The 26473-nt window shown below is 51.9% G+C and overlaps 3 protein-coding genes across 5 annotated transcripts in view; 1 reads left to right on the top strand and 2 right to left on the bottom strand.

Annotated features, from left to right (window-relative positions):
• The window catches only part of CLYBL (citramalyl-CoA lyase), a 187906-nt gene extending 178130 nt beyond the window's left edge, over positions 1 to 9776 (top strand). Inside the window, exons 8-9 of the mRNA XM_088159858.1 lie at positions 7571 to 7688; positions 9516 to 9776. Coding sequence (XP_088015984.1) covers positions 7571 to 7648 — 78 coding nt within the window. The 3' untranslated portion in view covers positions 7649 to 7688; positions 9516 to 9776. The remainder of the gene's footprint in view (positions 1 to 7570; positions 7689 to 9515) is intronic.
• Positions 1 to 12133, bottom strand: part of LOC148224866 (uncharacterized) — a 139044-nt gene extending 126911 nt beyond the window's left edge. The window contains exon 1 of one of the 3 annotated variants that reach the window (XM_088159861.1): positions 12008 to 12133. The gene's annotated coding sequence lies outside the window, so the exon portion shown is untranslated. The remainder of the gene's footprint in view (positions 1 to 12007) is intronic. The other 2 variants (XM_088159860.1, XM_088159862.1) reach the window with 2 other exon arrangements.
• A 7793-nt stretch (positions 12134 to 19926) lies between these two features.
• ZIC5 (Zic family zinc finger 5) lies at positions 19927 to 26285 on the bottom strand. Its single transcript, XM_088159334.1, is given in 4 exon segments — positions 19927 to 20381; positions 24907 to 25789; positions 25792 to 25867; positions 25869 to 26285. Coding segments are annotated over 4 exon segments (1737 nt in total). The 5' UTR covers positions 26192 to 26285.
• Positions 26286 to 26473: the final 188 nt, after the last annotated feature.

Raw genomic sequence — 26473 nt, forward strand, 5'->3', positions numbered from 1 at the left:
CATCCACAACCATGGATTTTATCTAGAAGTGCATAGCCCTATATATTAACAAACACATACAACTGCTATAGTTTTTCATTTAATAAATGTACTTGCAGGAAAGAATACAAATGTAGCAAGAACAACAGATAGATATATATAAGATGCACTGACAAAAAACCCTGCTTGTCTTGAAGCTCTTTTCCTTTAAGCTTAATGCTTTTGTTATTTCAGTATAACCACTGTAGCTCAGGATAAATAACAACCAGCAAGACAAAAATCCTGTCTCCAAGGTTGTATGCCAATGAAAAGGATGAGGGTATGCACAGACATTTCCAGTGTACTTCCACAGCCCACTCACCTCCTCCATCTATACTTTACAGATACCCCAGCTCATTGCACTGTCTCAGACCCAGCACCAACACTGATCTGTGTTTATAGGGGCCAGAGTCCTTACAAAATTTCACATAATGAGCAATTAGGACAAATGATCCATTTATCTGGGACCTGAGCAACTAAGATGAGTAGTCACTCAGACTCAATATTGTGGCAGTCTGTGCTTTAGGTGTTAAATCACATTTTTCCGTATAGCCAACCTTGAAAATGTACTGGGAAAAGTTGGAAAAGGTTTCATAGTTCTGATAAAACAAGCCATGTCCTCAAAATTTTGTTTACAAGAAAAAAGGTAGTCAGGGCTTTGCCACAGGTTTATGCATGGTGTGCTAAAACTGAGGATTGACAGTGGGCTAGGGGGAAGCAAAACAGATCTCAGGACTGTTCACTTTGTCTGGGGAAGAGTTGACAGGATACACAAAACCAATGCATGCTTGAGGCAGCCATGTTGGCTTCTGCTCCACTGGAAAGAGAAATGTATTTGCCACATGGACTCAGAAAACATTGGCAAGAAAATAACTTTAATTTCCAAACCTGAAAAAGAGTGTTGCAAGCATTAAAAAAAAAAAAAAAAAAAAAAGCGGGGAAGAAGGGGAAAACATTCACCTGGACTCTCTAATATCACCTTCAGACTCTCACCCTATGATAGGTAGGTTTGAAAGAAATGAGTTTGTGAAAGAGAGCTTAAAGGTAACTTCTGAATGCAAGATGGGGGAAAAGCATGTGTGCCCATCACCTGTGGGCTGGGACAAGGATGAACAAACACTTCTTGGAGGAAGGCAATGCATGTCTCTCATACCAGTTACCACCACAGAGGCGTGGCTGATGTCACAGATGTGTACATGTAGTTAGTTATATACACATGTACTGGAAAAGGCAGTGGAAGAAGTCCCAGATATAACATTCACTCTGCAAACATTCAACCTTCTACATTTCTCTTGATTTCCACCTTGAATCAGCTTAGGACTCAGAAGAAAGACAAAAAGGCATATTTATTTCTAGCCAGTGTCATCAGAGAGTGACAAAAACCTTATGAGACATTTTGTCTCATCTACAACCTTCTATGCCTGTTGTCATTTGCCTCCTGAGCCTAATGGAAACCTGCCCTGGATGGTCTGTTCTTTGTTATTCTTTCAATTTCCTTGTCTTTTATTTATTTCCCTTGCCTCTCAAGAGCTGTTCAGAGGTCCCATTACTTCCTGCTGGCCAGGGAAGGCTATGAGAACAAATACTTATATTGGATTAAAATACACACACTATCACAAGAAAAACAGAGGGAAGGGGGCAAGGGACTTGTTTAGCAAAGTGTGGTGGAAGTCGTGGGACAGAGAGCTGCCAGAAATATTGAAGCAGGGTTTTATGTCAAGGCTTGGTTTAGACACAATCTCTGCAAGGAACAGAGCATCTGAATTCTTACTGTGGTGGTGCTGCAATTTGAACCTGCTTACATTGAATCAGTTCACTGTTTCTTTTGGATTTTAAATGAAAGCGTGTTTGAAATAATGCAAATTACAGATCTTGGCAGTGTGGATTCTCCTGGTATCGAGGAGCCTGTCGCTGCTGCAGCAGGGAGAGGAGAGCTCACGCACAGTGTGCATGGCCTCTGCAGCAAGGGTGCCACACCGACCATCATCCTAGGGGAACACAGCTTAATTGCCAGAACCACAGACATCATTAGCCCCCCATCTCTGGGGCAAATGAACCCTGTGGTCCATGCTTGACCCAGGAAATAGCAGACTGTATCTGCTGCATTTGGAAATTTTCCTTTCTATCATCTGTTAAAAAAAATTACTAGCAGGTGCTGAAAATTGCAGCCTCCAACCTAGAGACCAAGAGCCAAAATACCAGAGGGGGAAAAGTCAGTTCTTGACAACCACCTGACTCCAGGGTTGAATGAGCCAAAGAGACAATCTGCTGCTATGGAAGATGCCACATCAGAGGAGGGAAGTGATAGCATCTCCCGCAATTAGTCTTTTTTTTTGGAAGCTACAAGTGGCAAGGGCCAATTCCTTGCCTCTGTGAAGTTATAAGCCCGGTGATCCTTTCTGGTACCATAGAAGAGTTAGACTAGCTCCCATCTGATCAAAAAATGTTAGGCTACCTGTGCACCACCCAGAATAACAAACTAGTCATTTAATATCAGCTGTGTAAATGGTACACTGCTACGTATGCATATCCCAGTGAACACAGGAGAATAAATTCTTATGTGCCATGTCATCATACACACACTGGTGTAAAAATGGGCTGATATAAAATAAATATGCATATAGATATGCCTTTGCCTATTCCAGCCTCCGGGTTATAGCATTGCCAATGTGTTGACATAAAAATGCAGTTTTATGGATCACATCTCAATAGGAATGTGTGAAAAGGGATTTTGTTTTGGCTATAGCTCAGTCTCTTAATATAATTATAATTACTATTTTTACTACTACTGCTACTACCACTACCACAGTGAATTGGGAGCCCCCTTGGTTCTACCTATGGTACAAATAACAAGAACAGGCCTGACCTAAAAAAACAGGACAGCTGAAAGAGGGACAGACACAACACAATTATCTCCAAAATGGAGTAAAAGGACAGGAGGTGCTTGTAGGATTCAGCTCTCTTAATTTCCAGTCCCTGGTGTGGCCTGGGACCTCTCTGCCACAACTTCATACATGGCTTTCTCAGGGAAGAAAAGCGGGAGGGTAAATTACTTAATTGGTGCAATGAGGGGAACGGCTTTTGTTTTTGGATGGCTACTGGCCTTGGCTGCACCTGGACAGTTTCCTTGTGACACTGTGGGCCACCACGGTGGTGGCTGTGCAGCAGAGGCAGCAGCTTGCTAAGGCCACAGACTCGCAGACAAATATGTGGGGGCAAGAGCCAAGCAAGCATTTCTTCCCTCCTTTCTCCTTTCACCTGCCTTCCTTTATTACAGCTGTAGTGTGAGTCGTTGTGCTTTGTTTCAGCCTGGAAATCGGAAATATCTCTCCTTGACAGTTTGTCAATATAGAAGAGTTTTTAAAAAATCTCTCCAAGGACAAAAAAAATTCACTCTGGGTGCCGTTTTGGTATATGCCAGATCTCTTCTTGCTTCATGCTGGGTTCTGCTGGGTGCTTTATGAAAAACCCTCTAGAACCCTGGCTTTCTTTATGACAGTGATCTTAATCACAGGCGCACAGCCCAAGCAGCCAGGAAGCATCCCCACTACAGCCATTGCTCTATACCAGCCACACTTGTTCCGAGGTAGCCGTTTTCTGCCAGCTCTAGGGCTGGAAAAATGAAATAAAAGAGAATGAGAGCACACCCTCCCCTCCTCTGCTCCCCAAAAGGAACCTTTTGAGAGAAAGGGGCAGAAAACGCAACATGAGCCTCTTCAGTAAATGGCAGTGGGCTCACGAGGACTAGGAAAGCTGTCTGCCAGGAGGCCAAATGGTTTGCCTGCAGCTCCAGAAAAAGAGACGTTATTTGGTTGAAATCATCTAAAGAAAACAAAGGATGAGTGGTACATGCCTGCCCGTGATCGTCTGGAGCACTGTGGTGTTGTGGGGTGTTTATGCCAACCAAATGGCAACAAAATGCCAGCGCGTGGAGCAGGGCTGTACGCAGGCATGCCTGCGGGACCAGCCCCTGACAGCTCCGCACACGGCAGCCAGCACATCAAACCCCAAGGAAGGGAGGATGTCCTGCTCATTATCTCCTTTTTACAGGGGTTGAAAGGGAGGCTGGGGAGATTTGCCACCAAGAGGGTCTGTCAGAGCTGGGATTAGTGGTTGTGCATCCCAGCTCTCAGCCTTGTGCACAGACCATGTCTCTTGGAGCAGATTTGGGAGAAGAATTTTGTATCTCTCAAACAAGAGAGAAAAGAAACACCTTCCAGCTTCCACTAAGGGAATTATTTTTTCCTGCCAATGCTGTGTTGATTTGTCTTAAGGGCACTGTTAGTATTAGCTGAGTTAGAAATCCATATTGCCAATTAAAACTTTACATCACCCAGAGAGACCCTAAAGAAGATAGGCTTTCGGAAACAAGAATAACCAAGTCTGTTAATGATGATCAGCAACAAGAACCATCATTTAGGAAAACTTGTAAATGATCCTGCTCTGCTAGCTGTCCATGTAGCCACAAATATCAAATTATTTGAATGTATGCCACTAAAAAAAATGACACCACCCCAAAATGCTTCTCCCATTTCGGACTTTCTCTTTCCAGCCATCCAGCATCAATCCTGCTCTGAAACCCTTCAATGCCAAAAGGAGTGTGAAGATTTCCTACCTCATTACTGCCTTTCAAAGGCAGCCACAACCACAAAAAATAGACCTCAGGGAAGGGGGAGAAAATCTCAGCATGCTCAAACAGAGCCCCACCTGCCAGTTATCCCCTCTCTTTTGTGCTTTGAAGAAGTATCTCACCTCTTACAAGGGAAAGAAGTTTGTCATGGAGGGAGATGTGGTTAGTAATTCTGTCTGTGCTTCCCTTGCCTCCTCTGAGCTGACGGTGCCGTGGGCCCAGCGCTCCCTCCCGTGCTACAAAAAGAGTCAGTCTTGAACCAGACTGACTCCCTGGCACCCTGGTTCCTCCCAAGTCATGCATTTCCCAAACTGTCCTTTAAAAATGCAGTGCTGCTGGCTGAAGAGATGGTTAGCTAGCAGCAACTGGACTGTGACAGAAATGTGAGTTTATAACCTGGCAACACAATTTTGGCTCTGAAATGTAATTGATCCCATTACGATCTCTGCACTCAAAGTCTTGAGTTTTAAACAATCTTTCATTGAAAGATAATGTCCTGAGTGTATTTCAGCTCTAGTGAAGTTTAGTTTATTATCTCTTCCTGGCCCTTCTCAGCTATCAGTGATATTTTCCCAGTGCCCCTCTTGATGCTTTAATGCTGTCTCAGTTCGTAGTACCTGCTAGAGAGTCATCAGCATCTCTTGGCAAACTAAATGTGCACAGTCTCAGGAGTCAAAATCTGAATATGTATAGAGCACGTAAGTAATCATTAATGCATAGCACATCCCCTCTGGTCATTGAAATAAATTATTGACATCAACATCAACAAGAAAAAAAACAGGTGCCACTCCAATGATTGAGACCCCATAGGTAAGCATAAATTATGAGAGTGCTTCAAAATTTCTAAACCTTCTGAAAATGAAAGAATAATCATGCAGTGCTGGTTGTAAAGATATGTGTGTGCACATATATGTCTGTGTGTGGGCATGTATCTCACCTTAATGTGTGCACACCACCATGTTGTGGCCTTAATCATTTGTCTTAAATGGTTGGCAAGGGATCCCTATAGCATCTATATGTGCGTAGCCAAGATTCACACTTGCCATGCCAATTCTTATTGCCACGCAGTCTAAAAATTGCGTCTGGAAAAGTGTAATCCTGGTTTTACCTCTGTATTTTAAAAATCATTTCCCCATGTATTATCTCTTCACAGTTTTGTACATTTATGCTTTTACTCTCCAAATGCCTTGACTAGAATGCTATATCCCTGAACAGAAATATATTCCCCCCTGCTATTTTTCTGCAGGAGCCTAGTTCATTCAGAAACAAGGAAAAAAATACGAATGATTGTTTTTAAATTCCCCAACGTGCGGAGCTCAGACAAGCCACAGATGCAAATGGGGAAGGCAAATGTAGTGCTGGCATTAGGAAATGGCTGGGTTCACTGTGTTTGTAAGAAAGCACCTTTATAATTTAGGCATGGTCGTAAGCTGCCATTTTGATATAATCCCTGGGTTTCTGGACTGGGTACACAGGAGCTGGCACGACACATCTACTGTAGCCCCATAATACCCAGACATCAATCAAGCACCTTCTGCCAGCACTGAGCTACACTCATTCCCAGCGCTGGCAGCTACAGACAAGCCTGCACATCCCTGTCACCAGCACCTCACGTATTGTCATATTGCTCCCTTTTGTCATTGGGGAGCACCAGGGCCTGTGCTAGCAGGGCAAATGGTACTGCTGCCCTCCATGAGTCAGGAGTCCAGTGTTGCCATGGGGAATCCTGAGCTGGACGGTGTCCTGTCATGTCAGAGTACGGGCACTGCCCCAGCAAGGGTAGAGGTGGGATCCTTCCCTCGGGAAGTGAAGGCTGCCCTCCTCAAAGCAGCAGACAGAGGCTGCAGACAAAATGTGCACGGTCCTCTCCCCTGGAGACCAGCTTGGGCTGTCTGCACATTAATTTCAACATTACCCTTTCCAGTCCCATATCTGGGCTGCCCAGCTGCCCAGCCAGAGGTTGAGATACATGTTCCTTTCCACTCTTGTCCCTGCTGGCTTGTCAGACCCCCAGGTCCTTTGGGGAGAGTGGAAGCTGCAAGTGATGCTTCTGGTACGGCAGCAGGTAAGATGGACTTGAAGATGATTTGGCCCCATGTTTTCTGGCAGTCAGAAAAAAGAATTTAAATAAAACCCTCCACCTTTACATTTTTAATTTGCTTTAGATACAAAAAATGGGTTTTGTAGAATTGTTAGTTGTTCAACAGATAGGCAACTAAAAAAGGGAGAGAGCAATGCCTTAATCCCTAAGAAAGCTGTGGCTCTGCTACTTAAGCGTCAGAGTAATAAAAATAAAGAAAATACTACAAAACAAGTCATTAATATAAGGCCACATCTGCCATTAAAGGGGACCTTGCTGTCACTCTGTGCCCCATGCCCTGTGTAGTGGTAAGGGGCTGGTAGCGTCCTTGGAGAGCTCAGGGAAGAAGGCAAGTGGATGCTCACTTTCCTTTCAAGATTTTCTTTCCCTTATATTCTGGGAAAACCCCTGTGGAATTTATTCTTCTAATGAACGTGATCTGAGGGTGTTCAGGTGAGACTGGTGCCTGTGTGGAAGGGAGAGCTGGGAACCAGGTGTAGGTACGTGCTATCTGTACGTGTATCTGTGTTACCTGTGTCTAGAGAACTTTTAGCTGCAATTGCAGATACTGTCTCTTTTTGGGTAAAACACAAAGCAAAACTGGAGCAGCCAAGAGGCAGAGAGACTTACACTTTATGGTACCTTACAAAACACTGAAGGTAGCTCAATTTACATGGCTAAAAAATGTTGCTAAATCCTTATCTTGCCAACTCATTACCATCTAGGGCAACTGGGACTATTGACCTCTCTGCTTCTCTACCCCACTGGAAGAGCTTAATGCTCACAGTTCATTTTCATATTTGGGCTTAAATTCTTCCCATTTTCTCTGCTTTCTATTTAAGACCCACCTGGTGCAGAATTGCATGCCCCCAGTTCAAAGTTCCATCTTCAAGGACTGCCTGGCAGGTTCATATCCCTGAGAAGATCCCAGGTGCCAGCTGCAAGCATCAAACCCTACAGGTATGCTCCCAGGTTAATCTCATTCCTGGGTTATATTTCTCTAACCCTGGCAGGATGCACTAAGTGGCAAATGCATCTGGCATATGAACATTGCCAACTAGAGAATAGAAATCTAAGTACTGATGAAGTAAATGTTGATAAAATCTTGGGCAGATTGCCCTGGGTCAGGTGATGGCACAAAATAATTCAAGGTTTTCAGGCATTACATGATGAACATTTTCAAGGGAGGGTTTTGAGGATTTTTCTGTGCTAGAGAACAGAGGGGAAAAGAATCCAAGGGCTGTCCCCAGCAGTTAGGCACACTTGGGCACTTGGGCACGGCTGTTGAAGCCAGCGCCTGGTGCTGCCTTGGCTCGCCACCAGCAAACTTGGAACCTAAAATTCTGCTCTGGGCCAAGCCTGCTTCCCTGTCCTGCAAGAAATGCGAACAAAAAAATCAAAGGAGGCCCCCCACAATGAGGGTATCTGACCTGGGGTAGAATCAAAGCAGAAGGCCCCGTCTTTGGCCTGCCCTGGCCCTTGGCCTTTGGGATCAAGGCTGTGCCTAAGCTTGGTCTGAGCTGGGCTGGTTTGTATTTGGCTATAGTTTTAAAAGCAAAGTTTTATATCACTGTGGAGAGTCTGTATTTTTTTGTGGAATTCAAATATTCCTTAATTAGATGTTTCTTTTAGTAGAATGAAAGAAGGATTTTTATTTCACTTTACTTTGTCCTTTTAATTTACTCCCGTTTGTGTTTAATAACTGGGTAGGATAACATTAAACAGCTGCTGTAAAATATTTGGTAGCATGGCTCCAACTTACAAACAAGATCTGCCATCCAGGTTGGTGATAGCAGGTGTCTTGGAAGCTGCTTCCAGGTTTGGGACAGGGGAGAGCTGACTGGATTTGTCCTGTTGACCCTTCCCTCCTCACCCATTTCCCACAGGAAGCAGCTTCCCTTCTCCTTAGTACAGAAGAGAGAGGGTACAGCCCTCAGCAAATGTCCATGAGCTCCTTGCCAGCGATGAACAGCATCAGGGGCAGAGGCTGAGGGTTGCTAGTCCAAGGGGTGCGGGCTGGGCAGGCAGGGACAAGCAGGAGAAGCAGGACCAAGCTGGGCAGGCAGTGAGGGTGGCACGGACAGGACGGACAAGCACAGGCAAGCACAAGTGGGACCGGGCAGACATGAGCAGGAGCACTCGTGCCCAGGCAGGGCAGGCCGTGGGGCAGAAGGGACCGGAGCCAGAGGCCGGGGAATGCTGAGCCACCTCCCACAGACACTGCCCGCGACTCCCCGAGGCTCCACCCGTGACACCACTCCTCCGTGGGGCCTTGGGACGGCACAGCGGCAGCGCCGCCACCCACCCAAACGGGGTTTAGACTATAAAACATGTCCGGGCTGGGAACCTGCTCGCAGTTACATAAAACTCACGGGCAAAGGCAGGACCTGCTCCTTGGAGCCACGCACAGAGGGAGCACGCACTCCGACGGCTGTCCTGCAAATTCGGGCTCGGGCTTGGACGGGGAGGATGGATGGCGTGGGGTCCTCCTTTCTTTCTCCCTTCTCCCACGAGCAACTCGTGTCACCCACGGCTGACGCTCTGACTCGTCCGTTTGCAGCCAGCGCTACCTTTTCCACCTGCAGCTTTCTTGCTCTGCAAAGCCTAGGGTTATCCCTCCGTTTCCAGCCCCACGCCCTAAAAATAACACCCTACAACATGTTCCTCAACTCTGCGTGAACACTTCTCGTGGACTAAGTTGCGGGATTTGTAGATTTGGGAGGAGGGGGAAAGGATGGTGCGGGTTTTCTCCCCCACAGGAAGCACTTTCATCTTTTCAACATTTAGGGTTTCGGCTCTATCCCAGGCTCGGTCCCCTGCCCGGCAAGAAGAGAGCTTGCCGCGCTGGGATTGCTCTCGGCCGCTGCGCAACCTCCGCGTCCGCGCAACCTCCCTCACCACCTCCGGGGGAACTCCCATTTATCCCAACCCCGGCGACGACAAACCCGCCCGGCTCGGCTTCTCGGGCCCTCGTTTTCGGACAGAAGAGATTGGATATGTTCGATGTTTAATCTATTTAATATTAAAAATACGTAGCAATTAAAATCACGCCGCGTCCCGGCTGCTCCGTGCAAGTAAAGCGCCTCTCTCCTCTCCAAGTCCCAGATGATATTTACGGGGTTTTTCCCTGCTATTTGCTTGAATTTGGGAACCTCTGACCCTTACACTAATGCCGAGCGGTGTTTTCGGGGCGGAGGGGAGAGAGGGTTCGGGTCCCCCCTGGCGTGTCTTATCATCCGTATGCGAGCGGCCTGGCAGCCACCACGGCAGTCCTGCACGGCGACTTCTGCCCTGCCAGCACTACCAGTCCCCCACTTCGGCCCCTGCAGCTGGGACGCTCCGAGGCTCGCTCCCCTACGGCCCGGGCCGGGGGGAATGGAGACACAGCACGCTCAACGAGATGCCCGACGGCACGGTGAGGGGGCGGCTCCGTCGCGGGTGACATCTGCACCCTACCCTGCACTTGTCTTGCCTCGGACCCAGGCTCTCGCCACGTCAAGGATGGAAATTAAGGATCGCCTCATCCCCTCAGCCGGTAGGAGCTGACCCAGGCAAGTACCGGCGGGGCCGTTCGTCCCGTTCACCTGGACGGGTTTCCGTGGGGAAGGGCCGGGCCGGCAGCGGGGCGAGACAACCCATCTGCAAGTGAACTGCCGAAATGTGGGCAGCGCCTGAGTATCAATAGTAGGGGTGTCGTCAGAACCGAACACGGTGCTATTCCCATACAGGGGTACATACAGCCCGACCCGAACCCTCTTTCTTCTTCCCTTGGGTCGCTGCCTCGGTGCCCACCCATGACTGGCTACGCGTGGGGCACATAAACCCAGGAGCTTGCGGGTGTGCTGCAGCCTCTAAAGGGGCATCAGCTCCCCTCCCTCCTTCGCGCTGAGAAGGAGTGAGGGAAGTGAGCGGGCGGCAGGCAGACACCCAAAACTGCCCCCACTCCCCAACCCTTTCCTGCCTGGAGGGCTTCTTTCTGGGAGCCAGTACAGCCCAAGGAGGGAAAAGGCTGCAAATCCCTCCTCCTCCCGGGGCGGCCCGGGATCCGGCACAGGGCCCGAACCGGGGTGAGCAGAGACGCGGCCTCGGCAGCCTCCGCGGTGGGAGAAAGGGGCTGGGGCTGTCGCCTGGGGGCAGCCGTGGGGCGGCCCACGAGTGGAGCCGCCTCCCCGTGGGGAGCCGCGGTGGCAAGACGCTGGCTGCAGGGAGAAGCCGAGGAGGCCTGGCTGATTACGTGGGGGAGTTTATGCTCTTCTCCTCCCGCCCCCAGCACAGTCACGTCCACCCCACTCCCGATGCGGTTTTCCCTGCCCCTACCCATCCCCTTTCCTGCCCCGAAGCCTCCCAAACGAAAGCCTCTTGCTGCCCCTCCCAGCGCTGAGTCCCGCTGGTTTCCCCCCAACACGCACACCCACGGCCGCGCGCAGCCGACTCGCAGCTGCAGCCCTTATTTCATGCCCTTCAAGGCACCGAGCCGCTCTCTTTTGTCCTGACTGCGGATGACCCATTTCCTCCCTTTCCCCCCTTCGGCCCCAGCCTCCGTCCCACCCTCCCGTCCCTCCGCCCTCCTCCCCGCCGCACGGCCCGGGAGCCGCACCGCGCCCGGCTGCGCGCAGCGGGGCCGGCGGCCCGAGCGGGGGGGGGACACGGAGACGAGGAACCGGTGCCTCGTCCGCGCCGTGTTTGTTTTGCTTTCCCCCCTGAACGCTAGATTAAGACGTGAAGATTACACTTTTATTGTGGCGGCCGAATAATACCACGAGTCAACACACACAGCAAACAAAAGTGCTTGTAGTACATGGCCAACCCCGCTGGGAACCGGGCTGCGGGCTGCTGCAAAAATCAAGCTCTTCAGTGCTAATTACAAATAAATGATGATGTGCTCACTAAGTAATTGATTTAATGAAGTTCCTATGAAACTATTAAAACCGGGTAGAGGTCAGGCTGGAGACGCCCCAGAGCGCCCATTGTAGGATGTTTAACTCCGCCAATCTCCTCGGAAAGACATCGGGGCTAATAGGTGAAGTCACAGCTGGGTCGGGCTGACTTTTGCAGCACCGGCACTGGCCTCCCCAGTCTCGCCTAGCGGCCCTCACCGCAAGTTCGGGAAAGAGAGTCGCCCGGCACACCCCCGGCCCCCTATTCCCACCCTCATCCTCCCCTCCCACATCTCTCTCCGGGGGGCGGCTGCTCGCCTCGTCCCCCTCAGCGCGGAGCCCCCCGGCGCGGCTCCCCCGGGTGCCCATCCCCGTCCCGTCGGGGCTGCGTTGGGTACTCACTCGCTCGGCCCGGCCGCCTCGCTCGCACCTCAACCAGGCGCCTCCGCGGCTCTCCCCAGCCTAATTAAAGAGGGGAGAAGTGGAGCTCTGAACTTGTGTCTACCACTACAGGACGGCTGTAATTCCACCCCCCCTCGGCCCCGAACCCCCCCACCCCCCTCGCATACTCAGACACACACACACTTCTTGAAGAAACTTAAGCTAGGATGCCAGGTAGGGTGCTTGGGAGATTTTGGCAAGGTGCCTGGAAGGGGATGTGTGCCCATTTTTCCTTGAAGCGTTTTCTTGTTTGAAAGGCCATTTGGAGCGCTTTAGACGGGCTTGCCGAGTGAAAGGAAGAGGAGGAGGAGGAGAGGGGGAACATAGAGATTGAGAAAAAAAAAAAGTAGAAGAAGAAGAACAGAATCTGGGTATTGGGTTTCCCAGCCTCACGCTTGGCTTTCCCCTCCTCACCACTCGGGCAGGGCAGAACTGAGGTGAACCATTATCCTCCCCACCACCACCACCCCCATCCAATTAAGGGGTCCTGTAACCCGACCTCAGCTCTGAGTGCACTTTGGGGCAGTGGGTCCCCGCTGACCCCGGGGGAAAGGGGGGCACACACCCCCCCCCCCACCTGCAAAGGATCCCTCTGCGCCCCCTTGCTTCAACACCCGGTGCTTTTGGCAGGTTGAAAAGGAGTCGTAGAGAAAAGAGGAGCCGCCCCCCAATTTGCACCCCCGCTGTTGGTATTTGCTGAGCGCGGAGACGATGCCCCCCACGGGCAAAGCCCCTTTCGGCCTCCAGCGCTTTCAGGGAGGGAGGAACGAGGAGTCCCATCGGGATTCGAGGAGCCCCCACGACCGGGACGTGGGGCACAGGGATGGGGCCCGGGAAAGGCTTCTCCCCGAAATGCGGGGTGCCTCGTTGCTCCCCGCAGAGGGAACAGTGGCGAGTCCCTAAATACGGAATGCAGGGCGAGGCGTGCCGCCAGATGTCCCCAAGCCTATGTGTCCCCCCTACTCCCGTGGCTGTCCTCGCCCACCCCGCTGGCTGGTGCGCATTGGGGGCTGCCCTGCACTGAGGATCGGCCTCATTTACGGGGCCCGCAAAGGGCAGCGCCAGCAGCAGCCTGCATGCGGCCGGGGTACAGCCGGAAAGGGGCACAGGCACACGCCACGGCTCCCCACGCAGCCACGCGTGGGCTCCCGCACGGGACTGCCGCCAGACCTGAGGCAGCTCCTCCTGTTCCCTTGCAGGATTTTGGGGAGGGCTGTTCGACGCGTGGTTTTTTGTTGGGTTTTTTTTCCCCTTTTTTTCTTTTTTCGTGAAAAACGATTAATTTGAAACAAATTAAGCTCGCCGTCCTCTTGTTTGCCAAACAGGCTGTTGGCAATGTGCAAACAGACTTTCACCCCGGCGCCGTGCCCCCTCTCCTCTCCCTGCTGCCCTGCTCCAGCCTTGGCCTCGCACCCTCCTCCTCCTCCTCCTGCCCCTGCCCCGCCGCGCCACCCCCCCAACCCTACAACACCGCTTGATTACTATCTCCCTGTTGCCCTTAGTGCACGATCCGGGTTTCTCTTCAGCCTCAAAATAAGAAGTGACACATGCACCACTAAACCAACGTGTGGGGAAAGCCCGCGGTTGAGAGGGGCTATTGATGGGAGCGCTGCAAAGAGACAAAGCTGGGGGCTAGTGGAATCAGATGCAGCCCTTAATTAACACCATCTTAAATAGTCCAACAGGCACTGAAGACAAAGTTGAAGAAAGACTTTAAGGCTGAGTGCCCCTCGACAAGTTCTTTTTTTTTCCTCATGTCATTCAATATTTAATGCACTGTGCTTGTAATGCTACTACTGGTGCTCCTTTCTCAGCAAGTACATTATTTTTTCACGGTGCCCATGGCCAGGGAAAACCCTTTAGGCAAAGAAAATCAAAATGTTTGTTGTTTTGGATGACTTATAACTCTTGTTTAACACAAGCACTTTCAAGAAAGTATAACAAGCGCAGCCTCTAAAGCAAACAACGAAATCCTTGTGACAGAGTCGGACACAAAAAGCACATTGTGTTATGGACTATCCCTTTTCTCTCCTGCTAGATGGGTGCCTGTCTGAGGCTGAACACCACGATGCCATTTTACTTTTGAACTATTGTTTTTGAGTTATGCCATGTGGTCAAAAGGAGAAGAAGGGAGGTTGTTTCCAAGCTCATAAGACAAACGAGTTGCCTTTCATTGAACTACCCCAGAGCTCCTTTAAAACGAGGTTTAAATGTCACCTCCATGTTTTTAATGGACACAGGGCTTCAGGGGCGACCCTTCAAAGCGCCTTCGTAATAAACGACCCTTATTAAATATGTCTCTGCCTGGGAAAATCACTTGGCAGAGGAGAAAAAAGGGGGAACGGGGGTGGGGGAAGGAGAGACACGGTGCTGCCGGAGGAGCTCCGCCACCCCCCTGCTCCCGCCGGGGCCGGGACGGAGCGGAGGTCGGTCCCGCTCCGGGTCCCTGCCGCCGGGCGGGGCGGGCCGGGGGGGGGGGGGGGGTGGCAGGGGGCTGGGGGGGGTATTGCTACCCGGATACACTCGCCTCCTCCCCTCGTCCCAAACCCCCTTTTCTCCCTTCGCCCCCCTTCACCCCCCAAAATAAGAGGCTGAGTGAAAGGTTGGGGTGTTTTCCTCCTGACTTCTTTTTGTCCTTAGAAGAGCGGCGTCTGCGAGTCTGAGCTGCGAAGTTACTGATTTGCAGGCTGCATGTTAAGGCAGCCCATGTAAGTAATTTCTGCGGGCATCCCGGCAAAGGAGAACAAATCGTTGACAAAGGCGAGCCCTTTCAATTCAGCAGCGTCGTTAGGGAAACCAAAAAGTATTCTTCCTATAATAAGTTCCACTTCAAAGGATTTCTCATTCAACGGTGACTGCTTCGCACTTTTATTAAGTCCGGGCTTTTTCACTTGGCGGAATCATCTGTTTGGTTATTTTTCATCGTGTTTATTTTTCACCATTCACACAGTACTCGTATTAAATAAACAAAGAACAATCGCTCTGCAAATAAAAGTACTTAGGTGGGAAAAAAAAAAAAGAGGGAGGCAGAAGAGGAGAAGAGCTGGAGATGGAGCTTCTTCCTCACTTATTTATCTGCTGCAGTTGGGGGGGGGGTCCTAAAAAAAAAGGGGGGGAGAGGAAGGGTCGTTGGGAGAGAGGCCAAAAAATATGAGACGTTCTGATGAAGTGAAAATTGACTGCGCTAACACGGCATGAAACTAAAGGTCACTGCAACTGTATCTTAATAGAGTGTCTCGAATCGAGGTGGACTATTTTAAATGCAGCTTGCTTTTGCTGCGCTCATTGCCATAGCAATCCTAACGCTCCATGTTGATGTACCATAAAAGCAGTAGTTTGAATTTCAAAGAACCTGCCTTTGAACTTCTCCCTGCCTGATTAGGCACTTGCGTGGTGTGTGTGTGAATGCGGGAGCGTGGTTGTGTGTGCTGGCGGTACGCGGGATGCGGGGGGGAGCGGCGGCAGCGCCCCGCCGGCGTTTGGGTGTCCGAGCCAGGGGGGAGCGCGTGTGTCCGCGTGTGAGTGTGAGTGTTTGTTCCAGCACACTCCCTGATCCCTCCTGCTCTGCTCTACCTGGAAATATTTTTACGGTGTGATGGCGGGGGAAGGAGCGGGGGCGGGGGGGGTGGGGTGGAGTGTGTGACAGTCCATCCTTGCCAGCACTTCCCAACTCCCTGGCGACATCTCCAGAAGCACGAAACACGCGGAGAAAAAACCTGAAAATCCTTGGTTCTCCCCACCACCCATCCTTTGAAAAACAAAGCAGCAGCCTATCCCGGCCGCCCCGCGTCCCACACCCTGCCCATGGCGGGTGCGTTGGGGGGCGCAGCCCCACAGCCCCGCGACTCTCCCTCCGCCGAGAACTCCCCCGCTTATCTATATCCACAGCCCCCCTCCCCGCAATGCCATTTCCCACACTCCCGAAATTTCTGAGTCCCTTCAAACTTCGCTACCGCCGCTCTCGCCTTTAAAGGGCCGAGCGCCAGCAATAGTGTGTGGCGAGATGTCTCCCAGCCGCGACTACAAAGGTAAATGATTTAAACAGTGTTTGCTAGGACCACGTTTCGCCTAGGAAAAGATGAAGTCTTTGATGATGGCCAACTCGGTGTCAATAAGTGGCTTTCTTTGAGCCATATTCAGATGGGAACGTCTTGCTTGCCAATTGCCATAGAAATCCTAACACACCATGAAGATTGTCCAAGCGCCAAGCCTTCCGTTCTGGGCTAAATTACTTTGAAGTGGGGCAGGACGTGCACTGGTCAATGTTAACTCTATAGGGCGGGCAGGGAACACTAGGAGAGGGAGGTTGGAGGGGGGGGAAGCAGAAAATAAGAAGGGGAAACTTGTTTTAGACACTCTATACAAGGTTCTGCTCATTGTCAGATATCTTTTATCTTTTATATTTCCCATGAATGATTCATGTCTCGGTGGCTTTGTGTCGCCCTCCTTTTCACAAGAAACTTCATTAGGGAGCTATAAGTTTTCCCATTGATTGGAGCCCTCATTTATGAGTGTTTTTCTGCTTCGTATGTTGGTTATTGTCATTCTGCTTGAAACAACTCTTTGCAACCTGTTTCACCTTTACCACATTTAACAAAACTGACTTAAAAAACACTCTAACCTTTTGGTGAAACTGTTCTTGACATTTTGACCAGTCATTTTCGAGCACTGGTAAATTACGGGGCGGGGGGCGCAATCACTCCGGGCAAGTTTCATTTAGTTCATTTTATTTAAAAAGAAAATTAGAAGGAGAAATAATCCAGGAGGATGCTGACACACGATTCTGTCCGGGTTTTTTCACTGGTTTTACTCAGTTTTCCTCTCCCGAAAGGAGAAACTTGTCCTTACTCAGCTTCTAAAAACTTGGAGGTTTTTATTCTCCTTCATTCCAGTGATTTCCTGGCGTTATTTCTTGTCTGACCTCACTCTGTGTTTCAGAATCATCTTCTGGCATACGGTTTCGCTTCTATGGCTACTACCGAAGAGCAGTGCTATTTAACTCATGAGTATCCTCAAGAGAATATTGCGAGAAAAATCCCCCTTTCTTCCTTTTCTTTTTTTTTTTCCCCAACAGAGATAAACATTTTAATTGCTTTGATTTGATATTCCGATTAGCTGTCCTTGAGAGAGATGAAGAATGTCATGTGTATAAATGTCTGACCTGTGTCTGTGTCTTACCTCTGTCTGTCCCTCCCTGTCTTCCCCCTGTGCACGGGATGCCAGCAGCAGAGCATCCAGCTGCTCCATCATGACCAGGCACCCCAAAATCCTCTGCCCGGCCCCCGCCCTTAGCCCGGCTCAGGGGCAAACACCCTCAGGAGCAAGGCCCGCAGCCTGGGGGGAGGCAGGGCTGACTCTGCCCAGAGCATCCCTCCTCTGCCAGGCTGCAAACCCAAAGGTAAATCCGCAGGAGAACCCGGCTTACTCACACGTTTCGCTGGGCAAAGGCGGAGTATCTCAGCCGCCCCCGACACCTCGCGGTGCTGCTCCTGCCGAGCTGTGAGGCTATAGCTGGATCTGAATCTACCTGCTGACCCTCGGGAGGAGAAGGGGGTGTTTTGGTCTGTCTCTGCCCCTTGTCTGTTAGTAAGGCACATGCAATACATAGGCATAATATTTTTATTCATTTGCATGATTTTTTTTCTTTTTACGGGGTTTACAGAGATTGAAAGTTTTAAATTAGCATTTTTTTTATTTAGGAGGTATCATGTGTCATAAAACTGTTGGGCAAGTGTGTGACCCTAAGTGTAGCAAATACATAAAAATAGTGATATATCCCCCCGAGCTATAGTTTATAAACCCTGCCATGTCGTAATGTATAGTGCAATTTGTTGTTGAAAAAATGCATAAATTAAAAAGTTCGTTTATAAATCAGCACCAATATATCTCTAATAAGATTACATTACATAAATTATTTTTTAAAAGTTCATACCTTACTTTATTATTTTCTATTATTTCAAATGAGTTTTGAAAAACGAATAAAAAGCAAATCAAGTGAACTTTAAAAAATTATTTTCTATTCAAGTTTTCTGTTTGTTTTCAAAGTAACGCCTGCTTCTTTAGATCCAACACAACAGTATGAAGACAACGTTTAAAGGCTTCCAGAGTGACAGCACCATGCACTGTACTAATAATATAATATCTCTATGAACTATACATATATTTATATATTATTAGCACCAACACACCGCACGGAGGACATGCAGGAAGAGTCTATTTCACATTACATCGTTCATTCAAGTAAGCTGAAAAATATAATGATTTTTTTTTTGTACAAACCACATCATCATAAACAACAATCTATCACCAAAATTAATAAGATACTTCTTTGGTGTGCTCTGTACTGTTCCAGGGGAATCAAAAAAAAAAAAAAAAAAAAAAAAAAAAAGGGTGATGTCAGAAAATAAATTAATTTGACTGTACAAAATAATCGCGTTCACATACACGTTATTAACAATGACAAGACGACATCCACCATTCACGGCACACAAAACACATTTCCACAAGCCCTGGGGGAGGGGAGGAAGGCTGCCGCTTCTTCTCTCAGGGTCTCTGAGGAGGAATTAGTGCTCTTTACTTCATTTGCGCCCCGCTTCTGACTCAAGGGCTCTAGGCCGGGGTGTCCCCCGTGCCCCGCAGCCCCTTGGCTGCACGGCTGCGTTGTTAGGGGAATATGGGGAGGTTGGCACCCTGACCCCAGCCTGTGTCCCCACCCCTGGCTTCCTTCCCAGCAGCTCTGGTCCCCACCTCCCAGGTGACTCTGCTGGGCCACTTCAGGGAGATGGTGAAAACACGCAGGCATCAGCTCGGTTGGAGAAACGAAATAATATACATAAAAAATAATAATAAAAAGATAATCCCTCTATGCCTGCCCCCTACTCCGGGACTTGTCAGGCCCAGAGGGCTGCTCCCTCTCCCAACCCCTCAGGGGGCTGGAGGGACCATGAGGCAAAATCTTGAGAGACGAACTTAAAAAAAAAAAATCAGAGTAATAATAACACCAACCCCAAGAAAAGGAAAATTCGCTGGTTTTGTGTGAGTGTTTTAAGGAAAAAATAAAAAATGTATCACAGTATCACAGTTGTCAAATAGCAGCGTGTTTCTTTTATTCTCTGGCTACGTTTTAGGAGCCATACAAGTACAAACTGTGGAGGAGTGAAAAAGGAATCCTGCATCTTTTGTCTTTCCTTTCGTAAATCGTTTGCACAATGTTACGGCAAAGGGTGAAAGAAAGGCTGGAGAGAAAACGCCGGGTGCAGGTGGGACCCCCCGACTGGGGAGAGAAACCATCAATTACAAAGGAGCTGAACTGCAGAAGAGGTGGGGAAATGCATCTATCTAATTTTATTTTAAGAGATGCGCAACCTGTCCTTGACTGGCCGGAGCTTCAGCAGGTGCTGCTTTACAGTCAAGAGGCTGCTGCTGTCCTGGGGCTTTACCCAGGCCAAAGAGGAGGCGCTGGCGTGGCAGCTAAGGTACTTAAGAGCCATTCCAGAGATCGGCTGGGTTCTGCCTGCTCGCAGCCTTCGCCAGCTATCTCTTGTTAAGAGCAATGGGCATGGGCAGAGTGGAAGATGGACATCTCCCTTGGCACCGTCCCCCTGCAAAATTGTGCGGGTCGGGTGACTGGGACGGCCCAGCCTGGCGTTATTAATGCTTTTATTTAAAAAAAAAAAAAAAAAAAAAAAAAGAGTCCGAGTCTCTTTAATTAAATTAGTTACCGTACAAACACCATAGGGTTTCGTACATGGAATAAATAGCGCAAGTCAAACCTGATGGCACTTCCACGGCAGCCCTTGGTGCCAGGTGGCTGCCGCTGCGGCCCGGGCCAGTGCGGTAGGGCCGGGGCCACCGGCAGCTTGGCACGGCTCGGCACGGCCCTAGGGAGCAGTTCTGCCTCCCGAGGTCCTGTGGGGCTCGTCCTCCTCGGATGCCGGGGAGGTGTCGCGGCTGGAGGGGGTGCGGGGCCGGCGGGGAGCACCCCCGGCCTGGCAGACGTACCACTCGCTGAGGTTGGTCACCGGCGGGGAGAGGGCGGCGGCGCGGCCGCGGGGCGGCTCGGCTGCCGGGTCATCCTCGGGGGGCAGCGGGCCGTCGGGGGGTCCCGCCGCCGCGTAGCCCTGGGAGCCCGGCGGCGGGGAGGGCGGCGGGGACTTGCAGTGGATCTTCATGTGCTTGCGCAGGGAGCTGGGGTGGGTGTAGGACTTGTCGCAGCCGCGGATCTTGCAGTAGTAGGGCTTGTCCGAGGTGTGGACGTGGGAATGCTTCTTGCGGTCGCTGCTGTTAGCAAACTTCCTCTCGCAGCCGTCGAACTCGCACTTGAAGGGCTTCTCCCCTGCCGGGACACAGCAACAGCACCGTTACCGGCGGGCAGGGCCCCGGCCGTGCTCGGAGCCCTCCCGCCGCACCGCAGCCCCTCCGCAGCGCGGCCCCCGGGGGCCAGCAGCAAGGGTAAACCTTCCCCTTCCTTCCTTTTCTTCCGCTTTCCCTTTTTTCCTCCCCCTTCGCGACAGTCGTGACATGCCCGAGGTTTCCGACTTTTTCCCCGTGTTTTGCTGCCTCTCACGCGTCGCTGGCAGCCCTCAGGGCCGGAGTCCCGAGCTGGCGGCAGCAGGGCCCCCCCGGCCTTGTTTGCCGTCTGCGGCGCTCCCCTCGCACACGAGAAACCTTCATTACCGCTCTAATGACCGAACCCAAACAAAACCTCTCAATGCCTTTGCCTGCGAGGGCTGGCGTTTGCCGGCAGCCTGGCTCGCCTGGCACATCTCCTGCGTAATCCTTTCCCAATGGGCACTGCGCTGGGGGAATAATTAGTTTGGGGGAAAGAAAAGTAACACCTGTTTAAGCATCCCGACACAAAGAGGGAGCACCCCGCAGCCTTGACTGGGAACCTGCAAGCTAGGGGGACCAACCCAGACACCGGAGATGAGGACAGAAGACTGCTGTTACCGTAGCTGGTTACCCTGGGCAAATTTGGGTCTAAATGTGTGCGGATGAGCTACCTCTAAGAGTTTCTACACATTGCTTAATAGTTAAAGGGGTTGTGAAAATCAGCCCGGGGCGGCTAGCTTGGCGTACCTTTCTCACGCACGCTCGTCTGCTGTAGCATACCCTGGAATACATATGTTCTGGTACTTATAGCCATATCCTTCCCCATAGTTCCGGAACCGACCCTTCCTGCTAGCTCCCGAATAGGGCTGGATAAATGCCTATTGCTGAGACGCCGGAGGAAAAAGAAAATAGTGCCAGATCCCTGTACCGAAGCTTCTTACAGCAAGTTTTTCTCACTCTACCATGCTACACGTGAGTCCAGCACAGACAGACCTGCACTGATAATCTTTGTCATGACTATTGCGACTCTTGAGTCGTTTTAGACATGGCTAATGCGTATTTTCAGATGTGTTTTGCTCTGAGGGGTCAGAAATAACAACCAAGCAGCTCTCTCGGTGGACATTCTCTCCTTATCACCAAGCGATTTTTACTGCTCCTCCCGTTTGTAAGATCATATCACGTTTATTATTTATCAAAATAATAATGGAAATAAGAAAACTGTTTTTATTTTTATAAGCAATTTCTTGGCTGCTATTATAGAAACATATACTGCCACAGCCTATTTATGCATCATGATTTGTTCAATTAAAATCGGCTCACCTACCACCAAAGTGGTAGCACTAGAAAGTGCAAAGTTTATCTAAATAAATAAATAAATAAAAAGAGAGAGAGAGGAAAAAAATATTAAAATTAAAATTGTGCCTCGTGGGTTTTAAGTGCATAAAAACCTCTGCACACCCCTGAGACAAGTTTCCGGTCACTTTGTTTGTTCATTATTTACTATTACTTCCTCCAGGAAAGCAAAACAAATCTACTGGAGGTTTTGGGTAGTTTCTATCTATGTTACCCCAAGGACGAAGGCTCACACATTCTGCCGCTGGCCGCGACCCACAGAGCCCGAAGCGCAGCCCCCTGAAAAATGCTCCAACCAGCGGGACCAAACCGCGTCCACTCCGTCAGGGTTTTAGGGAAGTGTCTTTCCACTTGGGTTCACTCGTGGGCACCCTCGCCAGATTCCAGATCGCGACGATCAAATTCCCCATAATTCCAGGACTGGGGAAGGTCCCGGTGTGTCCCCGTTCCGCTGACGAGGGCATCACGTCAGAGTTTAACCATTTGTAGGTGGTTTCGACCCGCGGAAGGGGGCGAGATGTCGGGCGCCGTCCCCTAACTCCTCCTGGCAGCAGCAGTGCCGGCGGCGGGGAGGGGCACAGCTGGGCTTGGGGGTCACTTTTTTTGGAGGGTCTGGTAATCGTTGGAAGGAAGCCTGGCCATCCTGAGCATCGTCTTTGGCGAGGGGACAGCAAAATTGCACGAGGGACGATATCCCCATTCCCGCTAGAATGCACCGGGTGTGGGAGTAGTGATTTGTCCCCAAAATGGGGCAGTAGCTGCAGAGTGTGGTATGCAGCCCCCGGCATGATGCTTTTGAGGAGAAGGAAAAAAAAATAGTCCCGAACAACAAACGTCTCCTGAATTACTGCAATACTCTTCTTCCTGCAGGATTACCAGAAATATTCAAAGTCGCCTAATGATACGATTATGGTATTATTGTTTTTTTCCCCCGGGCGCCAAATGCCCATAATAAATGAATAGTTTGTAAATCTCTCCTGCTCCCAGACTGCACATGACTAAGTTAGAGATGAGGTGGAAAAATTACAGTAATTAATCCAATAGGAACGGGCAGAAAGTTTGGGATCCCTTGTCCACTCGAAGGCGTGGGGGGAAATACGTAGGAAAAGACTCCTGTCCCCTTTGCCCTCCCATGGGCCGAGCTGTCATTCGAAGTGGGCCATTGTCCCCCACCCCAGGGCTGCTTTGGTGCAACGACCCCTTCTGCGTGGATAGAGCCTTTCCCTATGGGCTCACGCACCCGGGGACTACGGGTAGCCCCAAGCTGAAAACCCCTCCAAATTTCCCTAGCAAGATGCTACGTCCCACGCATTGCCTCGGGGAAGTGTTTGACCTCATCTAAGGTCCTGATTATCAAGCGTGCCTGATACGTATTTGGATTTTGGTAGGGGACTCTTTTTCCCGCTGAATCTCTCTGCCTCCCCGCAAGACTCTCCTCGACTCCTTCCCACCTCCCTCCCGTCTGCCCCTTGGAGCGGAGATGGGTAAGGAGCTGAGGAGCCCAGAAAAGTCCGCAGTGAAGTTTTGTTTTTCAAATCAAGGCAGGTGAAGAAAGCTACAGATGACAAAACGGCGGGCCTCCAACTAACTCATTCCACGGTGTCGTTAACACAATAACAACAACAACAACAAAAAGTGTCAGACTTTACCCCCTCCTCTCCCCCCGAGAAATTTCCCCCCCACACACCATCCCCGGCCCTCGGTGTAGAGCACTAGGCACCCTCAGGGCTCCGCTGCTACATATGGCCTCATGCCTGACATATTCTGGAGATAAAAATCTATAATCCTTTCAGCCATGGGCCATTTGGTTTTACATCGGAACAACACGTTGTACGGTCGCCGCTTTTCTACTCCCGAGCAGCAAACAATAAATCAAGAAAGCAATTACGGCAACTCCACTTCCTTAAGTATCCTCCAAGGAATAATATTTGTCTGCCACTATAAATTCCGGCTTCGTTCGTTTTCGGCAGAGTCTTACACCCAGATGGAAATGCGTATTTCGGGAGTGGCAAGGAATGAGGAGAAAGTGAGGAAAAAAAAAACCAACCCAAACAAAAAAACCCACCAAAACTAAACCCAGAAAAATTAAACGCTAAAAGGCTCAAATACACCCCAAGCCTTTCCAGGAGCTCCCGCCTGTCCCCCGAGGCATTCTCCGGGGGTGCCGCTCCCTCCTCCCGTACCCCACCGAGCAGTCGGGGCGACTTTGAAGTTTTCTTCTCAGATGCACAAAGGGAGGGAAGCGTCTCCGGTGAGAGCCTCCCCCCACCTCGCTCCCTGCTTCCCGACTCCGCGGGTACTGCCGCAAGCGGGAGCAGCCCAGGCAGCACCAGAAGCCCCGGGACCGGAGTCAGTCCGGTAGCCCAGCGGCACGGGCAGCCCCGGCAGTGCCCTCAGCATCCCCGGTAGTTCCGCAATATCGATAGCCCAGGCCGGGGGGTACACACGGCAGCATCCTTGATCCCGGTAGTGGGGCCAGTGCCGGAGCGGGGATAGCCCCAGGAACGCTGGTCACAGGGGCAGCCCGGTAGTCCCGATAGCACCGGCAAACCCGAGCACCGCCGCCCGCAGCGTAGGGGAACTGCGCCCCCAAGAGCCCCCGCCGCCCCATCTCCGTCGGGCCAAACGTCACCCGCCCAGCTCCGTCCCCGCCGACAGAAGCGGCAGGAAGAGCAGAACCGCCGTCCTTCGGCGTGACGGAGGGAAACGGCAAAGCGCAGCGCTTCCCAGACGCGGGGTGAGCCCCCCACGGTGCCCCGGACAAGGGCGGCGAGAGCAGGGACGGACGAGCGCTCATCCTCTCCTCCCTCTTCCGCAGGGACTGCTGCTCATCTTCTCCCGGCTCTGCGTTATTTATTAATCAGTGTATTTATCCGGTGGTGCCGGGATGTGGGGAGGTGGGTAGCGGAGGGGGTGGGGGTGGGGAGGGAGCTGCCCAAGGTGAAGGGGGGGCTGAAGGGGGGGACGGGACACGTGTGTGCAGGGCAGAGGGGCCGGGTGCGTGTACGTAGCTGTATGTGCGTGTCCCGTGTGCTGCCGAATTATTTATTCATGAAAAAGTCACATGTCCGTTGGTGCGTAGGAGTGGAGGAAAAGAGGAGGAAAGGGGAGGAAAAAAAAAAAAGAAAGGAAACCCTTGCGGGGGAGGGGGGTGGGGGGGGGGAAGAACAACCCACCTGTATGAGTCCGCTTGTGGATCTTGAGGTTTTCGGAGCGAGCGAAGACCTTCCCGCAGCCGGGGAAGGGACAAGGGAAGGGTTTCTCTCCCGTGTGTACTCGGATGTGGTTGATGAGTTTGTATTTCGCTTTGAAGGGCTTGCCTTCGCGGGGACACTCCTCCCAGTAGCACACGTGGCTGCTCTGCTCGGGCCCACCGACGTGCTCCACGGTGACATGGCTCACCAGCTCCTGCATCGTGCTGAAAGTTTTGGAGCAAGGCTTCCTACCGCCCGGTGGCGGCGGCGGAGGTGGAGGAGGCGGCTCCCGGTCGATCCACTTGCAGATCAGCTCTTGCTTGATGGGCTGTCGCATGTATCGCAGGAAGGCCCCAGCCGCAGCCGCCGCGGCCCCGACGTGGGCATGGTGGTGGTGGTGGTGATGGCGGTGGTGATGGGGATGGGGGTGGTGCGGATGCCCGTGGCCGGCAGCCGCCAAGTTGAGGTTGACGGAGCCGTAGCTTTGCAACGCCGAGGATGAAGAGGCGGCGGCGGCCGCCCCGTAGTGCGCCTCGGCACGCCCGTAGAGCTCCCCGGCGGCGGCCGCCAGCCCCAGGCGCATCTGCCCGTTGAGCGGAGGGTGGCGGCCGGCGGGCGCGCCCTGCTCGCCGGGCGGCGGCGGGAAGGCGGCGTGCGCCCCGTCGGTCGCGCCGTAGGTGCCGGCGGCCGAGATGAAGACACCGTGCGGTGGCGGGTGCGGAAGGTGGGGGGAGCCGGCGGGCGGGTGCTGCTCGCCCAGCGCCCCGTGCACGGCGGCGGCGGCGGCGGGCAGCTCCCGCCGCAGGAGGAAGTCCCGGCCCGCCGCCTCCCCCGACGGGTATCCCGGGAGGGCGGCGGCGGGCGGCGCGTAGGCGGCTGCGGTGGTGGCGGCTGCGGCGGTGGCGGCGGAGGCGGCGGAGGTGGTGGCGGCGGGCGCGGCGAAGGCGGCGGCGGTGAGCGCCTCGGGCGTGAGCTTGAGGGCGGCGGGCTGCGCCATGTGCTCGGGTCCGAGCGGCGTGAGGGCGCCGCCGGGGTCGCCGCCCGAGTCCCCGGGGTGGAGGTGGGCCGCGTGATGGGGGTGGACGTGGTGGTTCCCCAGCCCCGGGAAGCCTGTCATGTTCTGGTGAGGATGGGGCTGAGCCGCTGCCAAATCCGCTAATCTCAGTGTCGGGTTCCTCTTGCTCAAAGGGGGCTCCATAACGACACAGCCAAGCCCATCTACGCTCGCTGTTGTTATTTTTTTCCCTTTACCCGCCTTCAAAAACATGTATATATTAAGCGGCTCTTTAACTTCTTTTGTCTGCGCTCCGAGCCCCGCGCATCCCTGGCCCCGCTCTGCCCGCCCGCGATTGGCAGAGCCCTCACCACACTTCGGCGGCGCGCTGGGGAATACGGCTCGGACACCGCGCCGGAGGGATTGGACGGATGGCGATGATTGGCAGCGGCCGGGGCCGCGCGATTGGCTCCCTTTCAGGCCGCCGGCGCAGCGGGGATCCGCCCCCGCCGCCCCCCCGGGCCCCCCCGCGCCGCCCCCCGAAGTTGCACTTGC

This window comes from Sturnus vulgaris, chromosome 2 (assembly GCF_052056855.1).
Source record: "Sturnus vulgaris isolate bStuVul1 chromosome 2, bStuVul1.hap1, whole genome shotgun sequence".
In the NCBI taxonomy this organism is placed as follows: Eukaryota; Metazoa; Chordata; class Aves; order Passeriformes; family Sturnidae; genus Sturnus; species Sturnus vulgaris.